The sequence below is a fragment of the Notechis scutatus genome, chromosome 1 (assembly GCF_049901735.1).
Source record: "Notechis scutatus isolate UNSWTSFEM ecotype Mainland chromosome 1, rNotScu1.2, whole genome shotgun sequence".
NCBI lineage: Eukaryota > Metazoa > Chordata > Lepidosauria > Squamata > Elapidae > Notechis > Notechis scutatus.
In genome coordinates, this window is record NC_142009.1 from 96197483 (window position 1) to 96222152 (window position 24670).

The 24670-nt window shown below is 36.1% G+C and overlaps 1 protein-coding gene across 28 annotated transcripts in view; it reads left to right on the forward strand.

Annotated features, from left to right (window-relative positions):
• Positions 1-24670, forward strand: part of PTPRK (protein tyrosine phosphatase receptor type K) — a 404892-nt gene that overhangs the window by 170989 nt on the left and 209233 nt on the right. For all 28 annotated transcript variants that reach the window (XM_087972104.1, XM_087972119.1, XM_087972125.1 and 25 more), the window contains exon 4: positions 21986-22067. In XM_087972104.1, coding sequence (XP_087828230.1) covers positions 21986-22067 — 82 coding nt within the window. The remainder of the gene's footprint in view (positions 1-21985; positions 22068-24670) is intronic.

The following is a 24670-nucleotide window of genomic DNA, read 5'->3' on the forward strand; positions in this document are numbered from 1 at the left end:
TGGTTTACAGGGAAGATGGAATTAGTTAGTTTCACTTTCATAAACTTTCGTGCAGATAAATCTGAAACTTGGAGATTCTGTTCTAACATTCATACCTATCTATCTTTGTGGTAGTGATGAAGCTGGAGCCAACTGCAGCATCAAATATTGTACCATATCCATGGTGTTGAAGTAATACATCTGTAGTGGCATGATTCTTAGCCACATATTCATGTTTTCCCTCCAGAAATTATAATTGAATGAAACTGTGGCCCTTCAATTTCTCACAGAAGCGTGCAGCACAGGTTGCGCATGCATGCGCAGAAGCACGCAGTGCAGGTTGCATACACACACATGCACACAGGTTGCAAAAGCATGCCCCGTGGATTGTGCACGCATGCACAGAAGCGCCCAGCGAGGGTTGCACATGCATGCACAGGAGGCATGGGGGCCTGTGCGCATAGCCTTGTGGGTCATGGCACACAAGCATGAGCAGACAAGCGTGCACGCAATTATCGGCATGGGAGCCTGAAAAGGTTAGCCACCACTGGTCTATGTGTTCTAAAATATGGTAGAAGCAACATTTATAGTTTTCTCAGGAATTATTCAGAAACTTTTCCAGTCACATTTAATTGTAGACAGTTTTCCCTCTTAGACAGTGGACTTGTGTACACATGTATATTCATGTGCCATATCTAATGTTTATTGCCATTCACAAATTGAAGACAAGTTACAGCCAGAAATTTTAGAGCTTATCTTTGCATCATTTCAAAACTCCCTCACACAATTCAGCTGCTAGTCATCAAGGGCAGAAAAATTAAAATATGTACTACAAACTTATAAATAGGCTTGTTCTGGCATATTACTGGTAGGCAAAGGAAACTTATGAATAGGATACAATATTATAAAAGCAATAGTTTGCATTTTGTTATTTTTGCATGTCATATATTCATAGATTTACTCACAAAACATAACTTTAGTTTAAATCTACTAATTGCAGTCAAAACTCTATGTATGCCATTTGCTCATTTTTTTTCTATCTAGATGTTTTCTTTTGGCTTGTACCAGAGAATGGATGTTAATTGTAGCTACTGGAATAGCTTTCTATGTGCAACAAGCCATCAATAAAACTGTATATAAAGTTCTGCTTTATGTTCAGTAATTAATTGATTCTTTCATACTGACAAATGCTGGTGACTTTCTTAATTAAATCGTGCAAGTTATGGAAATTGCATTGTCAGTTTGTTTATTCATGTATGAAATCCATCTGGCGCTGTTTAATATTTTCCTTCATAATGTAGTTTTTTAGAAAAAAAAGTAACAGTTTGTGTGAAACCAAAAACAGTTATAGAAAAGATTATTGTATTTGATTCAGCTTGAAGACTACATTTCGCCAGGTTGATAAAGCTCCATATTCTTACCTGCAAAGTCAAAATCTTATGTATGAATTTTCTTTAATTGGACAAACTGAAAAAGGTATGGGATGCATTAGTAGTGTTCTGGTTTTATTTTTCTGTAATAAAAATGAAAGGTGGTTTGTTCTGAATCTGCACCAGTGTGAAAATTATCCCTAATCCACTTGCTTAGGAAAAAATATGCATACACCACACCCATCACGACAGATTTGGAGGAGATTTCAAAATAATCTAGATAAGTGTAAACGGAGAAGAACCTGAGATAAATCCAATCAACTGCAGGTTTTTTAACCATTTTAACTAATGCATTTGCCATAATGATGAGAAAACTGAAGAAAGCCAGTAAAAGAGCTTGTTAATGAGCTGTGTCATTAAATATATCATGTGATCATCTTAAGGAGTCATTAACAAAAAAAAAAAAAAAAAAACCTTGAAAGACAAGCAACAATATCAGATTTCAATAGAAGAGTATATCTGTAGTTCAGGGTTGAACTGTGATGTCTTAGTATTTGGTGGTTTGCTTATAGACCTTTCATTACCTGACTAGATAACATCATCGGTGCTAATCTGTTTTCTGAAGCATCTGACAACTATGCGTGTTTCCAATAGAAGAAAACATATGTAGCTTAGGGCTGAACTGTGGAGTCCTTGGTGTTGTCTGAACTTCGTTGTTTGCTTGCAGCTGTTTCATTACCTGATTAGGGACCATAATTTGCAACCAACCCCCCCTCCCCCAAGCTTAAAGACCCCTGAGGAATCCATAATACCAGATTTTCTTGAATGAAAACAATTTTTTATCTATTGTTTTGATTCAGGAACTGAAGCAGTCTCTGGTGAGAACTTGATATAAAACACAGTTTATTTATTTACTTTATTTACAGTTTACTACAAAGTTCATCTAGTTCCCTTAGTGGAACCTTGATACTATTTATCATGGCACCTTTCGTGAAATCTTCAGCTGAATTGAAATCTGCAAAGCCTCATTAATGCAGAATTTTGTAACTCTAACAGAAATAAATCAAGAATTTTGGTATCTTTCTTCATATGTATTTTAACTAGATTTAATTTGAAATGAGTGTAGATGGGTGAAAAACTCACAGTGCCATCCTCTTCCTCTAATGTGGATTTTGTGATGTTTTTCTCAAAAACCTTTGCCTGAATCATTTAATTTAATCAATACCACAAAGGTCGCTATCTCTTCAGTTTGTCGGCGATGATTATTGTTAAGAGTTCATCCCAATTCTGTTAAAATCACACTTTACAAAGGCAACAACACTTTTCATTTTGAAATTTTATTGGCTGAGAAAATAGTTATTCGATAATTACTAAAAGGCAATGTCAACAGTTTGCTGTAAAACATAAGATTTAAATATATGTATCCTTTTTTTTTGCTGATAGCCTGAGGAGATTGTGAATATTTATAAATTGCTGGTTAAATACTTTAAAGCAACGATTATCTTAACATGAACAAATTGTAAGGTAATTGGATATGAAGGAAATAGAAATTGAAAGCTGGCGAATTTAACCAGGCAGGATGATTTCAAAATTTACATTTTATATTCAGACCCAAGCATAGGTAACCTTTCTGTCACCTGAAAATGTCATTTAAACAATCTCTCTAAAGAAGAGGGGGAAAATTATTGAGATCCTCTCCCGTAGAGAGGGATTGAAAAGTGCCAAATACTCAGTAAATGTGTTCTTTGAGTACTATATTGTTGTATAGTGCTTTACCTTGGATCCAATTAATATCTCTGTAGATTAAACTGTTCTTTTGGATACAGAGCAAGGCAAGAAAAATTATTGTCAGTGGCGTTTAAAAAAAGAAGTAGCTGCATTTTGTTAAAGACCAGTTTTTGAAAATATCTAAAGGAAAAAAATGTGTATGTGCACAGACTGTCATCTTACATATATGACCTATACTTTTTTATAATGTTGTTATTCTTTGTCATTCCTTGAAAGTGTAGTATATGTTGCTAATTATTATTGGGAAAAAAGATTATACATGAATACATAATTATAGAAAGCTTCACTAGATTTTTCTTGTCATTTCTTTTTAAAGTAAACAGTTTGAACCCCCTGCCCCATTTACTTGCTACATATTTATCTTTGTTACTAGATAGATTTAAAACAATTTTATTTGAATTAATGATGTCCTACATCAGGAATGGCAGTATAGTTTGTAACCGAACAGAACTTTTTGCTATGGCATAAACTGATTACTTCATTTTTTTCTGAGGCATATGGTTTTGGTTCATTTGTTGAATTGTATTTTGATTGCAGCTAATTATATTGAGAACAAGTATCACTATAAGTCCTTATTAAATCAAGATGGCTGTTCTTCATGTATGCATCATATAATCATTTTCACTGTCTGCTTGAATGACGAGAAATGATTTTAAGAGTGAATTGTCCTATTTTATTCTAGAAATATTGCCCAGCATTAGTGCTTGGTATATTTCTCCCAATATTAAGCAATGTTTGAGACATGTATGGACTTCCTTGAAATTCCTTGTAGATAAGGATCTGTAGATAAGTATACTGAGTTTAAAGATCTTTGTTGATTGGTAAATACTTATAGGGATATAAAACATTCTATAGGCCCCTGGCTACAATGTTTGTATGATAGTACACCCACGGTCCTATTAGGCTTAATCACAGGCCCATATCTTTGAGGGTTCTACTTCCATTATCATCTTACGTCTAATAAAGACCTTAATATAAAGCTGTAAGGTATGGGTTGGAAGATGCGGAAATACCTGAGTATATCTGGAATATGTTAAAAAAGCTAAGGTATATTGGATTACAGCAAGTGAACAAGAAAATGAATCACAGGAGATTTTTCAAAAAGCTTTAAACATTAACTGTCAGCCCTTCATGTAGTCCAGACAAGAAGCACAAACCATGAGTATAACACCAACTTTTTTTTAACAGAAGGTAGTGTTTATACAAATTACAGAAACAGAATCTTGCAAATCTAAAAGCATTTCTCAAAGCTTTTACTTTTCAGCAAACCAGGGAAGGTCTTCTCTGAAATGTATCCCACGCCCCTTTTGTTTCTGTGGGTTATCTTTTGCATGATTGTTGTCTAGTGTGGCTCTTCCTCCTGTCTCCCAAGGTCATTCCACATACCCTCACATTAATATGTTTATTTTTGTCTATAATAACATTTTCATATTAGCTGTTATAACTATACCAGTTATAACTATAGCTATAACAGCTGTATTATAGGTCAGCAAGATTTGAGTAGACAGTTTAAAGAGAAAAGCAAAGAAAACTCATGTCCCTTGATATAGATTTGACATGTTATTGCTTCTATCCTTCATCAGTAGCTTCTCATCTCATCTCTCTTGCTTGCCCAGTTGACCTTTCTCCTCCAAAAGAGAAAAAAATATTATTTTCTTCCTTTCTTAGCTGGTTCAGATTGACTAGATTCACTTAGCTGAACTTCTGCCTATAATGTGCAATTTCAGCTTCATCTCCGCCGATCTTCTTGGCTATAGCTGTTATTTGCTGCTTATTATTTCCAGTGCTTCTTTGATTTTCCTTGTTTCTTAGTCGTATTTCTTAATCAGGTATTCTTTGGCCTTGTTGTTCTTAAAACTTCTTTTCTTTCATCTATTCTAGCTTACTTGCATCAGATCATAGTTTACTGGTCTTAATTTCCAACCTTATCTTCCATTTTGGGGGTGCACTGTTTTGACTTGTTTTGTTCTTCATTGGTTTTTTTTTGTTTTGTTTGTTCTTTTGTTGAGCCATGATGGCGCAGTGGTTAGAATACAGTACTGCAGGCTACTTCTTCTGACTGCTGGCTGCCTGCATCTTGGCAGATTGAATCTCACCGGCCTCAAGGTTGACTCAGCCTTCCAGCCTTCCAAGGTTGGTAAAAAGAAAATCCAGATTTTGGGGGGCAATATGCTGACTCTGTAAGCTGCTTAGAGAGGGATGTAAAGCACTGTGGAGCGGTATATGAGACTAAGTGCTATTGCTATTGCTATTTTGCATCTCAGGCATTCGGTTACAATAGCAGCCATGATGTACATAAGTTGGTTTGTTTCTTGCAGTGAGCTGGTACTTCTAATTGATATTAAGATATTGGCATCTTTTAATACTTGTGCTGGCTGTTTCTTTAGAATAAGGGAAGGAACCTTCTTCTGTTGCTTTTGTGTTGTCCTAGATGGTCAGTTATTCTTTGTTTCAGTTCCTTTTGTTCAGTTAGAAAGCTTTGTTCTTTTAGAGGAGAAGGCAGAGTAGGTGATGCCTGGTTTGGGAATGAAAATGATTCAGTATGTATGCTGGTTTCTTCTACTCCAGCCTCCCCCTGGTTTGCCCCTATAGTCTGACTTATTTCAGGCAAGGCTTCAATTTGTTTGCCCTGGGTAGATCTTTGCCATCCTTCCAATTCTGCTTTTGGGAATACTTTATTTTTGTATTACAAATTGATATTGATCTGATAATCACTATTCTGTTATTTCTGGTTCCGAATGCTGTTCTTTTCAGATGCTGTTCATCCTCTTCTTGTTAGGCTGTTGATTTTTAATAACAAATTCTTTTTGTTTTTAATCTTTGTATATTCTTAACAGATAAACATTTTTTCTTCTGGTAGACCTTTGTCTGTTGACCCTAGTTGCTCAGCGAACAATACTATAGACCATTTGTCACCAGATATCTAGGAACTCCAACATATAGTATGGTCCTTGTTGACCAAGGTGATGACTGAGCTGGTATGGGTTTCAGTAAATTATGTCTCATCATATTGTTTATTGGAGAGACACTCTTTGTCAAGCTCCTTTGATGAGATCTGACCAGTATGGTTGAACTTCTGACTTAGCTTTCACCCTTTTCAGAGCAGAATAGCAATAGCACTTAGACTTATTTACCACTTCATAGTGCTTTTACAGCCCTCTCTAAGCGGTTTACAGAGTCAGCATATTGCCCCCAACAGTCTGGGTCCTCATTTTATTGACATTAGAAGGATGGAATACTGAGTCAACCTTGAGATAGGCGAGATTCGATCTGCCAAATTGTAGGTAGCTGGCGGTCAGCAGAAGTAGCCTGCAGTTACTGCATTCTTACCACTGCACCACCACAAGCTCCACAACCACTTCACGGTGACTCTGGGTACTCACAATAATCAAAGTAATTATAATTAACATTGATTTCTTTGAGTACATATACTAAGTATATGTAGCTTATTCTTTAAAACCCAGTAACTAAATATATTAATATTAATAGGTAATAATTAATAATATAATGTGATATAGCACATTTCAATATATTATGTATATACAGAAACACACAAAGTTATACATAGATACAGAGAGGGCTAAAATATAAACAGAACCCCCCCCCTTTTTTTTTTTAGTACTGTGCATTGGTTTTAAGAAATCAATATATTCAATAGTAATTTGTAAGGCAATAAATAAAAGATAAACAGGAAAGGAAAAAGAAAAATAATGGTTGCTTGTAAAGGATCATTCTACATAGCTTTCAACTTTAAGATGAATTGTGCTAGAGTTGCCTGGATATTCTGACACTGAATAAATTTACTGCATAACAAAAGCTTTGCATTTTTACAGCATGGACAAGATGATGATGTGTTGTTTTTTTCTTCATTTTTGTTTGCCTTGCCCTCCATCATTTATTTTTGTCAGTATAATGACTGTTTTTATAAAAAATTTATTAAGTTTTAAAGAGAACATAAAAATGAACACAAACGAATACAGAATGAAAAAAAAATCAAAGAAAAAGACAGACAAAAGGATTTGATTTTTTAGTTATAAGATAAATTCAATAAGAATGAAGGGTTCCCCTCTATTAATACAGCTGTTGGTTGGGATACATTAATACAGCTGTTGGTTGGGATACATTAGTCATTAAGTGAACGGTGAGGTCATAAAGTTAATCCAATGTTTTGTTTGCAATGGGTGTTTTTTTGCTGGAAACTGGAATTCCAGCAAAAAAAAAATGTTGTAAATCTTAGCCACGTGAATGTAGGATGCTACAAACAGCCATAAATGTGGACTGATTGCTGAGGGCTGAAAATGCAAACATGACCATGAAGGCAGCTGTGATTAGAACTTAATAAGTAGCCCTGGGGAGGTATGTTGTAACTTTAACCATTTGCTAAATGATCAATCATAAAGTGAGGACTACGTCTATTCAGTGATACAAGACAAAGACTAATTTTTCTGCACAAACTTTTGTAATGCCTTTTTAAAAAAAAAAATTCTTCATACCTCTTTTGGGGAGGTTTGCACAGATGTGATTTTGAAGGCTGACAATGTTTGCTACTGGTATAAGTTTTTGCACAGTATAAACTATGAGAAAGTACTGACTAACCTGGCATGCAGTTTACACATGATGATATCCTTGATTGTGAATGTTGTACAATCTGATTTTCTTTTTAACTCCCTTCCATTTTCATATTGTTAAGTTATTCATTAATCTTTTGAATATGCATTCAGTAAAACTGTTGGATGCATAAAACAGTATTTTGGTGTTACTGTATGTAGAAGAAAATTTTGAAAGTTTATTATAAAAGAATAAACTATGAATGTTATCCATTTACTCATTTTAAATAGGATTAATTTGTAACATTATAATCCTTCTTACTATGGTTATTATAGATTTAATTTTTTTCTTAACCTATAAAGATGACTCATGGAACCTGACAAGGATGTCTTTTGTTTCCATGTTTTAATTTGAAACTAAAACTATTGACTTTCCATACTAGACATCTGTGGTGGTAGATATAACTGGTAGCTGTAATACAGTCAAACATGTTTAATTCTAATGGCTTGTTATTTCATTGTTTGTCAGAAATTCACAGAAGCTTCACAGTAAAATGCAAAATACTTACATGCTTTGGATATTGGTTGGATGTCATCAAACATTAATTTTGATATAAAGCAGAAGGAACTTGTGTTTCTGAATAGGAAGTTACAACATTCATGGGATTGTGGTGAGGAAATCTCACAATTTGATACCGATTAAATTGCTCAAACATGCATGCTTGTTTCCAATCCCTAAATTAATCTTCCCTGATGGGGTCCTGTTGTGACTTGGAGGTCTTTGCCTTCAACAAGTTTGAACAAGATGTTTCATTTGAAAGTTGTGGGGGTTGGGGAGAAGAGAATGTAGATGAAAGCACAACTCATTACTTGGACCTGAATTTGACTAGACTTTAGAAGCTGAGATGACCATGTACATTTGTGTTTCTTTCTTTTAGCTGTGTAATTTTTAGGTTATTGAATATCCTACAAGTTGAAATTAAATAAAATGAAGGTATAGCTTGACCTTTTCAGTATATGACTTGGGCTAGGAAAGGAAAGAAACTATTAATTGCTTCTGAATAGCTATTTTGCATATGTTTCTTTATAAGGCTTCCTCTGATGCTTTTTTTTAATGGTTGAGAAGCATTTCTGAAAAGAAGATAGTAATAGATGGGCTTTATAAGGGCTACTAACAATATCCGTGTTTCTTATTTACTGAGGATTGCCATAAAATGCCTCAATAGTTGTCCTGTAAGGATCTTTCATGTGTTCTTTCTCTTCATTTATAAAGATAAACCTAGACAACTGTAGCTAAATTTTAACTGGCACAATGTGACTATTATGGCTTCTAAAAATAACTTTTGTCATTGAATGCAAAATACTCTGAAGCTCTAGTGAGGAAATGTCTTCTTCCATTTTCTTTTAAGATGTCTTGTCACTTTCAATTGCAGTCACTGATTTACTGAATGAACAAAATTAGACTTTTCAACACAGGGTATATCTTTCATGTTTTGAATGGAATGGAACTAGAATCATTACACCCATTTTTATAAGATACTCCATATGTAGAAAAGTGAGAAAAATATCTGCTTCGATTCCTCGATGAGTCACTTAAAATGAATGGGAAGTGTGCTGTTTTGCTTGTATCCAATCAAAAATGCAAGCTTTTGGACTGGTGGCATTCTGACAGAATGTCAAGATAATTTTTTACAAAATGAAGTGTGCTAGCTTGGTTTAGTGATTAAGGCACCTGTTAGGAATGTAAGTCACTTAACAGTTGGGTTGGAAAATATATAAACCAGTATAGACATTTTAATACTGTCTCTTTAAGGGAATGCTAAAATGGTAATTGGATGTGGTTCCTCAAACGGCCATAAGATGGAGCCAGAAACCTGAGTTGTTCTGTTCTGTTCTGTTCTGGAGAGTGTTGCCATTCCTGCATTTCCCTATTGACTGTTACTGATCATCGTTATTCTTGGGTTTGATGTAAGTCTGTTACTGAACTGTTTTTGATACTGGACTTTGTTATTTGGATTATCCCTGGACTGAAAACTGACTGCTTTAACCGTGAATGACTTGGACTGTTTGTTGGACTTTGCTGAACCATTTTACTGGAAGTAAAAACCTACATTTTACTATACAGTGTAGCTGTGCGCTGTTTGTGTGTTATTCTTCACCACTCTCACTACGTCTCCCTGTGTGCGCTCATTCTCCTAACTGGGAATTACCTCAACAGCACCAGTATAGAAACCAGTGGTTTAGGCATAAAAGCCAGGTGGGTGACTTTTCACTTTTTCTCAGATCAACCCACTTCACAGGGTATTTACGGTGGGGAAAATATGAGGAGAAAGGACTATATGTTTGCCCCCCGAGTTATTTATAAAAAATAATAAAGGCAGAATAAAATAAAAGGAGGTCTTTCCTATGCAAAAAATGACTATCACAAAACACTCATTTCCAAACTGGTGCTATTATTCCCCAACACTGATTTCTTCTCCAGAACGCTCTATCCCATCGGATAAAAAAATTAACTGTGAAGTTTTATTTTATCAATTATATTTTTTCTGTTGTCTCACTAACCAACCTATTTATAGATTGAAGACAGCTGGAAGTCTTTACAACCTGCTTGCCTTTGTATGTGGAAGGTATAGATGGATTCATATTGACTTACAGTGCTTGTTCCTAAAGCCTCATACAGCTTTGATATATGGGAAGGATTGTGCAATATTATAATTCTCTGTATCTATCTGAACCTCCACCCCCTTTTCTGAATTCTAAGAGCAATTTTCTTCAGGCTATTGTAACACAGATACAGGGAACACTCAGAAGACTGGAAATGAGAGTCGGGAAGACCACTTGGTCTTGCCCAAGCAAAAGATAATTACCACCTTTGGGAACATGGACTTTCCCCACAAGTTCACATTTTAATATTGCTTTTCTCAAGCATTTAAAATTATGGTCCCACCTGACAAACCCAGGCACTTGCAAACCCCCATATGAATTTAATATTGCTCCATTATCTAAATTTAGATTTTTGGAAACTGTTGATTAGAATGAACCGGCTGCTAACATGGTTTCATTTCATCCACACACCTCGTAATTTGAAATCTGAAAATTCCCCAGGCAGATTTGTTTTTGCATTAGGCTTTTGAGATGTACGTCTAGTTCAGGCTTTTTGAGGAGAATTTTATTTGCTTTGTTTGTCTTGGTGTTAAGAATGCCCTTGGGTCACATTTTCAAGCTTCCCCCTCATTCAATAAAAAATGAAAGCTTAGATTTTCAGGCAGTCAGCTCCTTTGTTGAAGCCGGAATGTAGAGCAACAACAAACATGCACAACAAATCCAGAGTAAAACACATCTCCTCTCATGAAGATGAATGTGAAAGTCTTGTAACTGAAACTCAAAAGGAGATGAAAGAGCTGCCATTCTGCCAATATGTTTTCTATTAGCTACTTTTCTTGTAAATTTCATCTTTCTACCATTTTTACTGTCTGCTTTATAAATTTTTATATCTTCTAACTCTCACTTTAGGTGCATTTCAGAATAAATTAGAAAGAAATAAGGTCTTTTCTAGCTCAAGACTCAGATGACAAAATCCAAAGAAAGTGATGAAAAGGTTTATGCTGTTGCTATATAGTCCACAAATACATCCATTCAGAGAAAACATAATTATCTGTCTTAGGTTTGTGAATTCATTAACTTAGGAAGGGGTAGGATAATTTTGGCTAGATAGATTTACATCTTGTCTTTCCTGCCAGAAACTCAAAATGGCACGCATAGAACTTTATCTTCTGCATTTTCCCAGAACTGTATTTCAGTTAATTGAAATGAAAATACTTATTGTCTTCCATGAATGAAGATAACATTGAACCCAATTACCACTAGTGCTAAATTTATCCTTCCAACCACTATGCCAAGATGATTGTTGGTCTTAGTTTTCTGAGGGACTAAAGTTATTCAAGAACTCTTAAGGCCACAATTTTCTAGAATCACTACCCTGGGGGTAGTGATGCAGGGGTGTCAAACTCCCGTCATCACATTATCGCGTAATGTATGACAATTTTTCCCCCTTTACTAAAATGGGGGTGGATGGCCAGCACGTGACACATCTGACTCGCGGGCCATGAGTTTGACACCTCTGCTGTAATGAAAGTATAATTCTGTAATTATTCTTTTATCCACCAAGTCTCTTGGTGATCTTTGATTAGAATACTAGGGTGTTTAACTACATTGGTTAAGTCAAATTATAAACTATTATTATGATGACTTAATTTTGAAAATCTGTCTTCTCTGTCTTACAGTTGAGAATATGCAGAAAATATCTACTGTATTCTACTTTATCTTTGGTTTGGGCCCTTAAACAACCTGATTTATTCCAGAAATAGTTTACTCCAATTCATTATCTAAGATGGAAGAATTTTGTTAAGATGGCTTTTTTCTACTATTGATTAGCAGGAGAAACAATAACAGGTGTAATTTTTTTCAGGAAGCCAAAAAGTGATAAATAGGTAAAATATGATGATGTTCATTCAAATAGTGAACAGTTATTGGTACAAAATAGATGAGGAAATCCATTGCAGAGTTAAAATGACAGAAGCACATAGTTTGAACCCTAATAAAATTATAATTTTATAATAATTTGTGCCCATTTATTTGGGCACAAATGCTTGAAATGCAAATGTCTGAAGCAGCATTGGGGTAAGTCTGAATACTCCTTTTCCTTCTCCACTGTGATGATATACATTATATGACATGGCTATGGTACATGTTCTTTGCAGCTCTTTTGGAAGATGATAGAACTTTATTTAAATCAAGCTTTGAAACAAATTAGGTGCAAACTATCCTGATGAACCCCAGATATGAATGCCGATCTTGAGTTACTTTGGGCCACGATTTCTCAACAGTAGCAACTTTAGATTTTGTGCACTTCAATTCCCAGAATTCTCCAACCAGCTTTCTGGGAGTTGAAGTTTACATATCTTAAAGTTGCTAAGGTTGAGAAACACTGGCTTGGCCAATACCTGCTTTTAGTGGACATATATCACAGTGAGGATGGACGTTTGTTATCCGAGCTTGTGGGTTGATTTCCAAACATTTCATTACCAGGCTAAGATAACATCTTCAGCAGAATTTAGAGAATGCCATTATTAGTGTTCTTCTGCTTATATGGGCTTTGTGTGGTCAGTAGGTCTTGTGATGGAAGAGTCACATCAGGTGAGGGTCTAGTGAGGAGTCTTTTGATCAGTCACAACCTTGCAATGCAAAGCCTTGATATTTATCATATTAGGGTATTTCAGAATGGTCCATTTCCTTCCTCATGGTTGTTAAGAAAGAGAGAGAGAGTAGTAGTAGTTGTAATTTGAACCAGTTCTTTATTACCTGGTCTAAATTGTTTTGCTTGATTTTGCTGAAGTTTATTATCTGCTGGAGAACTATCCCACATCAGCAACTATGGTTGGACAATTCAGTAGCTGGGTTGATGAAATAAAACAATGCATTTGTGAATCATTTGGCAGGTTTAAATCCCTGTTGAAAAAATAATGGGAAATGGGAAAAAAACTGTCTCATCTGATTATCATTAGATAAATTTACTAGATAACATTTGCCAACTAACCTTCTTAAGAACCAGATTGCTTTAAAAAAACAAGTAGATGGCCATTTAACTCCATTTTCAAATCTCCTGAGAGGTGTGCTTCTTAACTAGCACATCTTTAAGAAGCTACCTTACAATTTTTCACTCAAGCATTCGATTTGCTGGTTTTTTTTAAATCCCCAGGGTTCTGTCAGCAGAAAACCCAGCCTCACAGCATTACTTAAGCATTCAAAGGGAAATAATTATGTTTTCATGGTTTCTAAATTAGCTAAGCAAAAATTATCTGGAAGTTTCACATGGGAGAGTCATTTTATTATGTCAACAAAAATTTTGTGGATTAGGTAAAAATGCATGTTGAGACGTCCCTTCCCAGTTTACTGTTTCAAGGAGGAACTCACACTGCCTGAAATGATCATGTACTCAAGTGTTTCCTCTCTATGCAGTTGTTAGTGTGAATGTGTAAAGAGATCAGTGAGGATGGAGGGCATCTGATACTCCAAAGTTCAACATTGGCTTATTTCCCTAGACCTCTTTGTTCTGGTAGTACCTTCTGCAGTTATTCCTCCTTTTATATCCATGTGACAATCTTCTCCTTGATTTGCCTGCTGCTAGCAAGGAGACAAAAGGGAGTGCTGTCACTTATGTTATTGTTACAAATCAAGAGAAAAGGTAATTTTAAACCTCCCTGGCAGCCCTCTTCATCCAAGGATTCTACAGGAAAAGAATTTACAATAGGCTACAAGTCTAAATCTCCCAACATGTCTTAGCCTGTCCAGGAGGAATTCTTAGTCTTTCTACCCATCTTTTTTTATTTCCTTTAGCCCTGCTCTAGGAAACCTGTTAATATGTTTTCTGAAACATATGAAATGGTTTTGTAATCACATTGTCTTGCATATCAGGAAAGTTGTAATGAGAAATTTCCAGATAAAACCAGTGAAGCTATAGATGGGAACAGGGATTTATTGGGAAAAGGGGACAATAGGAGACAAGGAAAGAGATACATGCACAGGGTTTTAAATACAATCAGCACAGTTGTACTAAATAAACCAGTTATTACTTCTTTGACTAAACTTTTGGCTTTTAGTACATGCCGACTACAGACTGCACTCATGTCAGAAGCACTGAGGTACTTCCAGGTTGAAAGATTATCTGGTGACATCATTATTGGCTGGGGGATTCCCAGTTGGGGGCTTCTTTTATGTCCTCAGCAAGAGCTGGAGCGAAGGATGGGAGGTCCACCCCTCCCTGGGACAGAACTTGGATCTTGAACAGAAACTTGCTGTTTGTTAACCCAGCATCCTAGCCATGCAAGCCAATGCCACAGTGTTCCTCACTATAGATAGATTAGATGTAGAAAAGTATCTGTGCCTACTGCTTGGTTGTTGGTAGTGTTGGAAGTTAAAAACCACCCGTCTCCTAGGAAAATGAAATATTTTAGGATATACTAAAAAGGCAGAATATTTCCCCTAAAAAGAGAAGTAGAAACTCAGAAGCAGAAACTCACCTCAGAAGCAGAAGCTCATCCCCACCTTTGTTAATGGGCGGGCCATTAAGGCCTGGGCCAGAGTATTCTACATAACAAAGCCACCTATCCATCTCACCACATGGCCTGGGAAGATTGCATCAGCCAGCACTCAGGTGAAGCCATGTGGTCCAGACAAAGCCTACAAAGTTAGTTAAGACCCCTGTCCCTGGGAGTCTGACAGCCAATGGGATACATTTCTTACACAGGCACAAAAAACACTAAGGTGGGCCCAACAGAGGGTATAAAACTAAGGTTCTCTTAGTATCTTGCCCCTTCGTTTCCTTTACCCAACATCTTGAAGCTCCAAGCTATGTGATCCTGTCCACCATTAAACCATCTTTCCAAACAGCCTCCATGTTTCCAGTGTCTTTTTCCCCACTTGGAACTGAATCCAGAAGGATATTTCTTCCAACAGTAGACATGCCATTTTTGTTCTTGCTCATCTTTTTCCTTGAGCATTTAAGGCCCACTTTTAGTCAGTTTATCAATTGTTATCAGATATTTTGCTTTGTGCTATTTGTTATAAGTACATTCAGTGGGGTGACAGAAAAAAACCCCCAAATCCTTGATGCCTTTTTGGAATCATTAAAAATGCTCACTTGGTCAAATAGTCTCTTTTGACTAACATAATGTCCCAGTTATATGAATGGAATTGAATTAATTGAATACTTTATTTGGCCAAGTGTGATTAGATGCACAAGGAATTTTTCTGGTGCAGAAGCTCTCGGTATATATGAAAACAACAGAATAATGATAATCATCATAATAATACCAATAAGAAAAGGAAATAAAGAAGATAGGATAATAATATTACAGCCATATAACATGGATAAATATTCATAGACATTAGAATTAGGTGGAGAAACCTTTAAAAATATACCCTCACTTTTTGCATGGTGCCTGCAAGGCTGTAATTTCCTGTCATATTTTCCAGAATATATTTGGTGCACCAAAATCTTTTTTGGTATAAAACTATTTGCATAACACATTTTAAGTTTTCTGTAATTTATATATTGTTTATCTTTCTCATAAACTGTTCAAAGTTCCATATCTCGATCTTTAATAGAATGGGAGGGGTGGTATTTTTTCATGTTTTTCCCCTTCTTTTGAGAAATGTAACCATGTTATCTTGACAGAGGCGAGGAAGAGGTTAGAGAAAGGCCCAATAAATAAAATTTGAATTTGAAGGAGGAACAATGATGAAGGCATTTCAGAAGGAGCTTCCCTAGCTTTTGGGAGAGTAAAAGTGAAGAAACGTGTGGGAATACTTTCAGATTTACAAGATTCATGTTATCCTTGTGATGTAGTATAGGCAAGAAGCAAAAGCTGGAATATTAGGTCTAATTTTATTATAAGATTACATTAACAGAATCTTGCAGAGAGTTCTGGTTTGCAGCGCTTTGGGGCAGGCAGGAATCCGCGATCATGCGTGGTTTCTGCCTGCGCTCGCCGCTGGAGTGCCCCAAGCCACCCGGCTTTGGGGCTAAGCCACCCCGTAGAAGGTGGTGAAGACAGGGGAGATCTGGCAGGGTCGAGAGGAATCGCACCTCTCCTCCCCAGTTGGCTAAACTCCCTTTTCTGAAGGCGGTAGAGCGGCGGTCAGAAATGGCCGCCTCAAAGAAGCACTCAGCCGGAAAAGAAAGTGCAGGAGGAAGTTAAGAATTGAAAGTTTTGGGCTGACCGGGACAAAAAGTAACAACTAAGATACCCTGGAATTTAAAATTTGCAAAAGATACATCATTCCCAAAGACTTGCGAGCGGCGAATTAAAGTTAAAAGGGAAAGTTTTTTTTTTTTCACCCTCCTTCCTAACGTTGACAGCAAACATAAATGAATGAGAAATCAGAAAAACCCGCTTTGGCATCAATAGGTAACTAAACTGGATAATTAAATGTCAAGGGGATAATAAGGATTTTTGAACATTTAAAAAATTTTTTTTTGCTGTAAGTGGGAAGGGAGAGGAAAAGAATAGGAGCAGGATTTGGAAGGCAGGAGGAGATTGCCTAGAACTTAAAAGAATCATTAAATACTAACAAGACTTCTAAAAGATACATTTTAACTGGAATTTTGTAACTAAACAGTAACCCCAGGAAGAGAAAGTGAAGAAAGAAGAAAATGTTAAAAGAAACAGCTTATTTGGACTGTTTGGTGACTTTGGGACTTTTGGAAATTATATTTGAAGGACTAAAAACATTTGGGTGGTTGTTTGGAAAAAAGTTTTTTTTTTCTACAATGGCATCACTTGTGGATGAACTGAAAATTGAATTCAAAAAATATAAAGAAGAGGATCAAGAAGGGAAGGGTTCTCTTGGCTTTCTTTTTCAATTCTTAGAAATGGCGATTTGTACCTATGAGAAACTGACTGTGCAACAAGATGATTGGGACAAAGAAGAGGCCATCTTTGATGAACAAGTAACTTTATTTGGGGAAGAAAGGGAAAAGGAGGAAAAGAAAATGGAGATTTTAAGACTTAAAAAAACAACCAAAACAGGGAAAAATAAGGTGAAAAGTGGATATATTGTTAGAAAACAACAGAAAGGGGGAATACAGAAGAGGGAAATGGAGGTGGAGAGACAAGGGGGTAAAAAGGGCAGGGAGAAGAAGCAAGAGAGGAAGGAAGGGATGAGAAGTTTCAATGGTGTGGAGCAAGATGTAAAGAAACAGGATTTATTTAGAGATAATGGGTAAAAACTTAATTGAAAAAGGGATTCTGCAAAGGTACATAAGATTGTATTGTTATATTTGTATTAGAAATAATGTTAGAAAATTGGAAACAACATGTGATTAAAAAGTGGGATAAAATATTCAGTGTAATTCAGTGAAATTTTTGTGAACAAAAGGAAGGCAATGAAATAAATGAGAGAATTGAATTAGGAAGGAATGGGAACATTTTAATGACACAATGTTTTAAAATATGTGAAGTGGGGGGGGGAAATAACTATGGAAAGTTTATAAGTGTTCCCATAAAAGTATGATATTTAACTGAAAAGTAATGTGTAAAATGTTCAAGATTTAAATGAATATTAATATTAATGATAGATTTGAATTGGTATGGATTGTTGTTTTAATTATATTACATATTTATAATCTTTTCTTTTTTTAAAAAATATAGTGTATAACTTTAGAATGTACTAAGCAGAATCCAAATGGAAGTTATAACACTAAGTGTTATAAATTTAGGGGAAAGAGATAAAGGCGTCATACTCCAATCAGTGTACAGGAGAAATTTTGTTTAAAGGGAAAAGATAATAGATAGCTGGAAACAGGACAGACAAAGAATAATAAGCATAATGATCTGAACTGAGATGAGATAAATAAAATAAAATTAAGAAAGTTAAAAGAGAGGAGAAGCTATATAGAAAATGTAAAACAGCAATAAGATATGGAATGGTATATAAAATGAGCATGAATTTGAATTTGTGTCTGTACGAAGAGATGTAACCCGGGATCAAGCTGCTTTCAGAAAAGATGTTTTATGTTTTTATGTTTTATGTTTTGTTTGTTTGTGTATTGTTTTTGAAAATCAATAGAATTTGTTTAATATAAAAAAAAAGAATCTTGCAAACTCAGAAGTATTTCTCACTCCTTTACTTTTACGTTCCCTTAAAACTAAGGGGGGTCCCTGCTGAGATGCTTTAACCACCCATTCTCCTTCAGTGTCAAAATTTATTTATCAGATTTCCTGCTTCCCATTACAGAAGAGTGTCTTCCTTAAAAGATCTCTGTGTTGTAGACAGGTCTAATAAAAAGCCCAGTAGTTCTAAAATACACAATGGCATAATATTTTATGTTTTAAATTAGGGTTCCCCAACCCCTAGGTCAGGCCCACTACCAGGCTGTAAGATGTTCAGAATCAGGCTGCCCAAAGTAGGGGAGAGGGTGAGCATGCGGGCATGTGCATCCCTACTTGTGCGAGCGGTAGATGACCGTGTGCGGGCGTGCTCCATTTGTAGGAGCCACAGGTGCACTTACCTGCTGCTTGTGCAAATGAAGCTGCACATGTACTTGCCTGCCACTTATGCAGAAATATCCCCTCTGGGCCTCCCCCCCTCCGTTTGTCTGCAAAACCAGAAACATTGAAGAACTCTTCTTTAAAGTATCTTATTCTGCTAAGTGCTAGTGGTTATATTTGGTCTTCTTTCCTTTCCTTTGCATCTTTAACAGTGAATCTAAACCATCTCTCTGGTAACACAATAGCTGGTGGAAATTGTTGTCAACCATTCAAGTTAAGCCAATTCAGAGGAGAGACACTACAGAAAGATATTTTATTGTTATAAATTATAATGACAAAAGCTTAAAACTTGGCAGAGATTTATCTCTCTTCTACTAAAGAGAATCAAAGCAGGAAAATCTTGAACTTTTCCATCATGCTACCTATCTATTCTGGCTAAGATAATGTTTATATAATAGCCATTGAATTCCTTCTTCAAGGGTGAACTTCATAGACTACTACAGGTATAGAACCAGACAACTATAAAATTACAGCCTTTTGAGTACAATAACTAATGTGGTTTTATCATTATATTTATAAAAGAGGAAAATAATTAAGTTTTTGTATGTTCTTACAATATTTTTAGTTTGGTTTTTTTTGTAAATTTTATTTGAGTTTTCACAAAGAGAAAAAAAATACAAATAAAACATCTTTTTTTGAAAGCAGCATAATCCCGGTTACATTTCTTCGTACAGACACAAATTCAGGTTCATGCTCATTTTTATATTCTATTCCATATCTTATTACTATTTTACATTTTCTGCATAGCTTCTCCCCTCTTTTAATTTTCTCAATTTTATTTTAATTATCTCATCTCAATTCAAATCGTTGTATTTATATTTTTTGTCTGTCCTGTTTCAATTATCTATTATCTTTTCTCATTAAACAAAATTTCTCCTGTAGTTACTGATTGGAGTATGACGCCTTTATATCTTTTCCCTAAAGTTGTAACATTCAATATAATATATAACTTCCATTCGGATTCTGCTTGGTTCATTCTTAAAATACACACTGTATTCTTAAAAAAAGAAAAAAAATTATAAATGTATATAATTAAAACAACATTCCATTCCAAGTCAATTCTATCATTAATATTAATATTCCCTTCCTAATTCAATTTTCTCATTTATTTTATTTCATTTATTTTATTCACAAACATTTCACTAAATTACACTAACTATTTTATCCCTCATTTTAACCATACGTTGTTTCCAATTTTCTAAAGTTCAGGCATGATATTCTTCCGATTAAAATCGGAATTCCGATTTTTTTGGGAATCGCCCCCTCCTTTCCCCCCACCCCTTCTTCTCCTCCTTCCCCTCCCCACGGAGGCCCCGAGTTAGGAGTTGCTGGCGCGGCTCCGCGCGGCTCCAGTCCCGCCTTGCCTCAGGAAGGGAAAGGCAAAAAGGAAGAGCCGCGGCGGCGCTTTGCAACGGTAGCAGCAGCTCCTGGTTTTGCCTTTCCCTTCCCGAGGCAACGCGGGACTGGAGCCGCGTGGAGCTGCGCCGGCGGTAGCAACTTCTGACAGCCCCAGACGGATACCTGAGCGGAGCCTGGGCGGTGCGAGCAGAGGCCGCTGAGCAGCAGGAAAAGGGAGCTGGGCCAGCCACAGACCAGCCTCCATGCAACACGCCGCCGCCCGGCCCTGGCGAGGGAAGGCAGCGGGCGCTCCCCGGGCGCATGGCGGGGGGTCTCTTTTGGCCGGCCCCGATTTTTTTTTCAGAGCAGAATATCATGCCTGAAAGTTATTTCTATTACTAATATAACAATACAATCTTATGTACCTTTACAGAATCCCTTTTTCAGTTAGATTTTCACCCATTATCTCTAAATAGGTCCTGTTTGTCTATATCTTGCTTCAGTCCTTTGTAACTTCTTTTCCTTTCCTTCTTCCCTCTCTTCTTCTCTCCCCCCCTTTTACCCCCTTGTCTCTCTACCTCTATTTTTCTCTTCTGTATTCCCCTTTTCTGTTGCTTTCCAGTATTATACTTATTTTTTGAATTATTTTTCTTTTCTTTGGTTGTTTTTTTAAGTCTTAAATTCTCCATTCTTTCCCCCCTTTCCTTTTTCTTCCCCACATAAAATTACTTGTTCATTAAAGATGGCTTCTTTGTCCCAGTCTTCCTGTTTTGCAGTCTTTTCTTGTTGTTTCTCATAGTTCCAAATCTCCATTTCTAAGAATTGAAAAATGAAGCCAAAAGAACCCTTCCCTTCTTGTACATCTTCTTTGTACTTTTTAAGTTCCATTTTCAATTCATCCAGAAGTGGTGCCATTGTATAAATTTTTAAACAACCACCCGATTGATTTTAGTCATTCAAATATAATAACCAAAAATCCAAAGATCACCAAATAATCCCAACTTTTCTTCCTGGGTTCTATTTAGTTGCAAAGTTTCAGTTAAAATGTATCTTTTAGAAGTCTTGTTGAAGTTTTACTTTAGATTCTTTTTAATTCCAGGCAGTCTCCTCCTCTTCCAGATCCTGCCCTTATTCTTTTTCTCTCCCTTCCTGCTTATGAAAAAGAAAGTTTTTAATGTCCAGAAATCTTTATTATCCCTTTGGCATTTTGTTTTATTTTCAGCTTAATTGCCTATTGATGTCAAAGCGGATTTTTCCGATTTCTTATTTAAGTCTCTTAGTTGTCAGTATAGGGAAGGAGAGAGAAAGAAAAAAAAAAGCCAAACCTTTCCCTTTTCACTTTCCTTAGCTGCTTCCGACTCTTCTTTGGGAGCAATGTTATTTTTTGTAAGTTTAAATTCCAGGGTACCTTGGTTGTTGCTTTTACAATTTAACCCGGTCAGCCAAAACTTTCACTTCTTATCTTCCTCATGCACATTTTTATCACATGCTTAGCAAAGAATAAAAATAGCTGCAGGCAAATTCAGTTTTTATTTTCACTGTCACTCTGGAAGGCTTGTCTCCTAGACAATATTGCAGAAAAAAAGCTGAAATATCGTCGTCTCTTTTATCTGGAAAGTAACTCTTTTTAAAATGGTAAATTCTGCGTAACAGGCCACTGAAAAGTGAGCATTGACAAGTATTAATTAAGAACTTAATCTTTGAATAAATAAAAAGCAGTGAACACAATTAAATCTGTTCGTGAAATATAGCAGAACATTTGGCTTTAATGAGAAAATGCACTCCTCATTCCAGACCGATGGGAATTCCATTGCAGTGTGTGTTGTAAACATTTCTCCTTTCTCCTTGACAGGTAATATTTGAGGCTGAAGTCTCAGATGGAAGAAATGGCTACATTGCCATTGATGACATCCAGGTTCTGAGCTACCCTTGTGGTAAGTAATGATTAAGAGGTACACTTTTCTCTGTCTTTTCTAAGTGAGGCTCAATATTGTCAGACTGGTGTTTTCATTACTCACTCAGCCATTGGCGTCTTGCTGCTACCACTGTTTTTCTATCTTTTTCTTTTCTAACATGTTAGAAAAAAATGATAATGTTAAAGTCATAAATGTTATTCTGTTATCACATAATTATTTCAATTCAGTGGTTCTCTCTCACTCTTAATGGATTGTAATTAAAGTGAAATAAAGGGTATCTAATAGTTTTACTATGAGCTGGATTTTTTAATTCATTTTACTCCCAATAATAAAAGCAGGTAACAACAATTGATAAATCCTATTTTAAAAATGTATTGTAAAAGTTCTGAAAAATGTCTGGTTTTGGATATGGGCAGCTATCTCTCTACTGATAGGTCTTGCAGTTTTTTTTTATTTGGGGTCATGTCTTTGGAAATTCGTGTGACAGAAGATAGAGACAGATAACGAATAATCAGAGTTGGAAGGGACCTTGTAGGTCATCTAGTCCAACCTCCCACCCAAGCGGGAGACCCTACACCATTTCTGACAAATGGCAGTCCAATCTCTTTTTGAAGGTCTCAAGTGATGGCTCTCCCACAACTTCCGAGGGCAAGTTTCTCCTTATTTCCAAGTTAAATTTCTCCTTGTTCAGTTTCCATCCATTGTTCCTTGTCTGGCCTACAGGTGCTTTAGAAAATAGCTTGACAATTGGGTAGATCTCCAGGTTGCATCAAGTACAGTTGGGATGGTTTTGAAGGACCAAAGGAAGAGATCCTATCTGGGCAGTGGTCAGATAAGTGAAGCTTGAGACCAGTCCAAGAAACTTTTTTTTCTTCTTCCTAGCATATTCCCACAGGTGCAGGATCCACTGTTCAGATCATTGAATGCCACTTTGCATGGTCAGCTGCATCTCCAGGGTGCAGGCCCATGACTTGCATATCTTCGTTGATGCTGTGTTGCCAGCTCTGTTTGGTTGCCCATGAGGTCACCAGCCATTGACTTCTAGTTTGTAGGCAGTCTTGGCCATGGTGGAAGGTGCTGCTATTTGGACATGTCCATATCAGCGAAGTTGGCCTTCTCTCATCTTCTTTGGTGCCATCCCAAAATATTGTTGAATGGTGTCATTTGTGATGTGATCAAGAAGGGAGATGCCTAATATCCAATGGGGCATTCGCATTTCCCTGGCATGGAGAAAGCTTTTGATCCCAGTCAAAGAAACTAACTTAAGTAAACATCTCAGACAAGTCCCTGCTTAGTTCACACAAAAATAAAGTGTGTGAAAACCTGACCCGTATAGCATTGGCTCCTGAGCTATACAGCATTGGGTTTTTTAAGTTTCATATGTCCTATTGGGCTGACAGGTTGTATGCACTAGCAGAGCCAAAGCAAGTTACATTGGCTGTTCCCCAATAAGGCCAAGGATTTATTTGTTTGTTTGTTTATAAAATTTATTGGCAGCTCATCTTGCATAAGGTAACTGAGCAGCTCACAGTCATATATATATATAACAATGTGGGTCCTCATTTTACGGTACCAACCTCAGAAGGAAGGAAGGCTGAGTCAATCTTCAGCCAGTCAGGATCAAACCCCTGGCAGTCAGCAGAATTAGCCTGCAATACTGCATTTTAACCACTGCTCCACCGTGGCTCTTTGATTTAGCCATCCAGACTAGCAAGATTTAGCCATCCAGACTAGCAGCTAAAATTCTGGAGAAATGTGCTTCTAGGACCTGATATCATTTGGATGTTTGTACATCCAAATTGTTTGAAGTTTCTAAGATGCCTCACAGACAGACTTGAAGAAATTCATTATAATCTGGAAGAGTGTAATAACAAATGAATAAACAATATTTCTTATCCCTAATCCTTGATAATTTAGGAGTAGGATATGAAATCTCAAACCCACAGTCTAGATTGGAATATCACACACACACACACACACACACACACCTACCTCCCCAAAAAAAAAACATGGAAGAAGTTCAAATTGACAAAGACAAATTGCATCTGCATTTCTGCAAAAAACCCAAAACCTCTATGTGGATTGCCATGTAGTCAAAAGACACTGAGCTCTACTTATCTTAATACAATATTTTTCAACTTCAGTAATTCTAGTAACTCTATGTGGACTAGCTGGGGAATTCTGGGAGTTGAAGTACACACCCCTTAAAATTGAGATTGAAGTTGAGAAACACTGAGGTTAAGAAACATTGTCATAATAATAATAATAATAATAATAATAATAATAATAATAATAATAATAATAATAATAATAATAATAATAATAATAATAATAATAATAATATACCTTATCTGCTGTCAGTGCCTTTTTTTAATCCAATTTTTATGTACACAGAGTTTTGTCATAGAGCTTTCCCTGAGGCTATGCAGAAAGCATAAAAAGGTTTGTCACTGGTTCAAACAATGTTCTGTCTACAATGCAGATGATATTTACTGACAGGGATTCCACCTTCCCCCCAACCTACCATACCATATAGCTAATTAAATCTGATCATTTGTGTTATTAATGCAGTAGTTTTTACATTGAATATTATTGAAATTCACATTCAGATTTTCAATTTC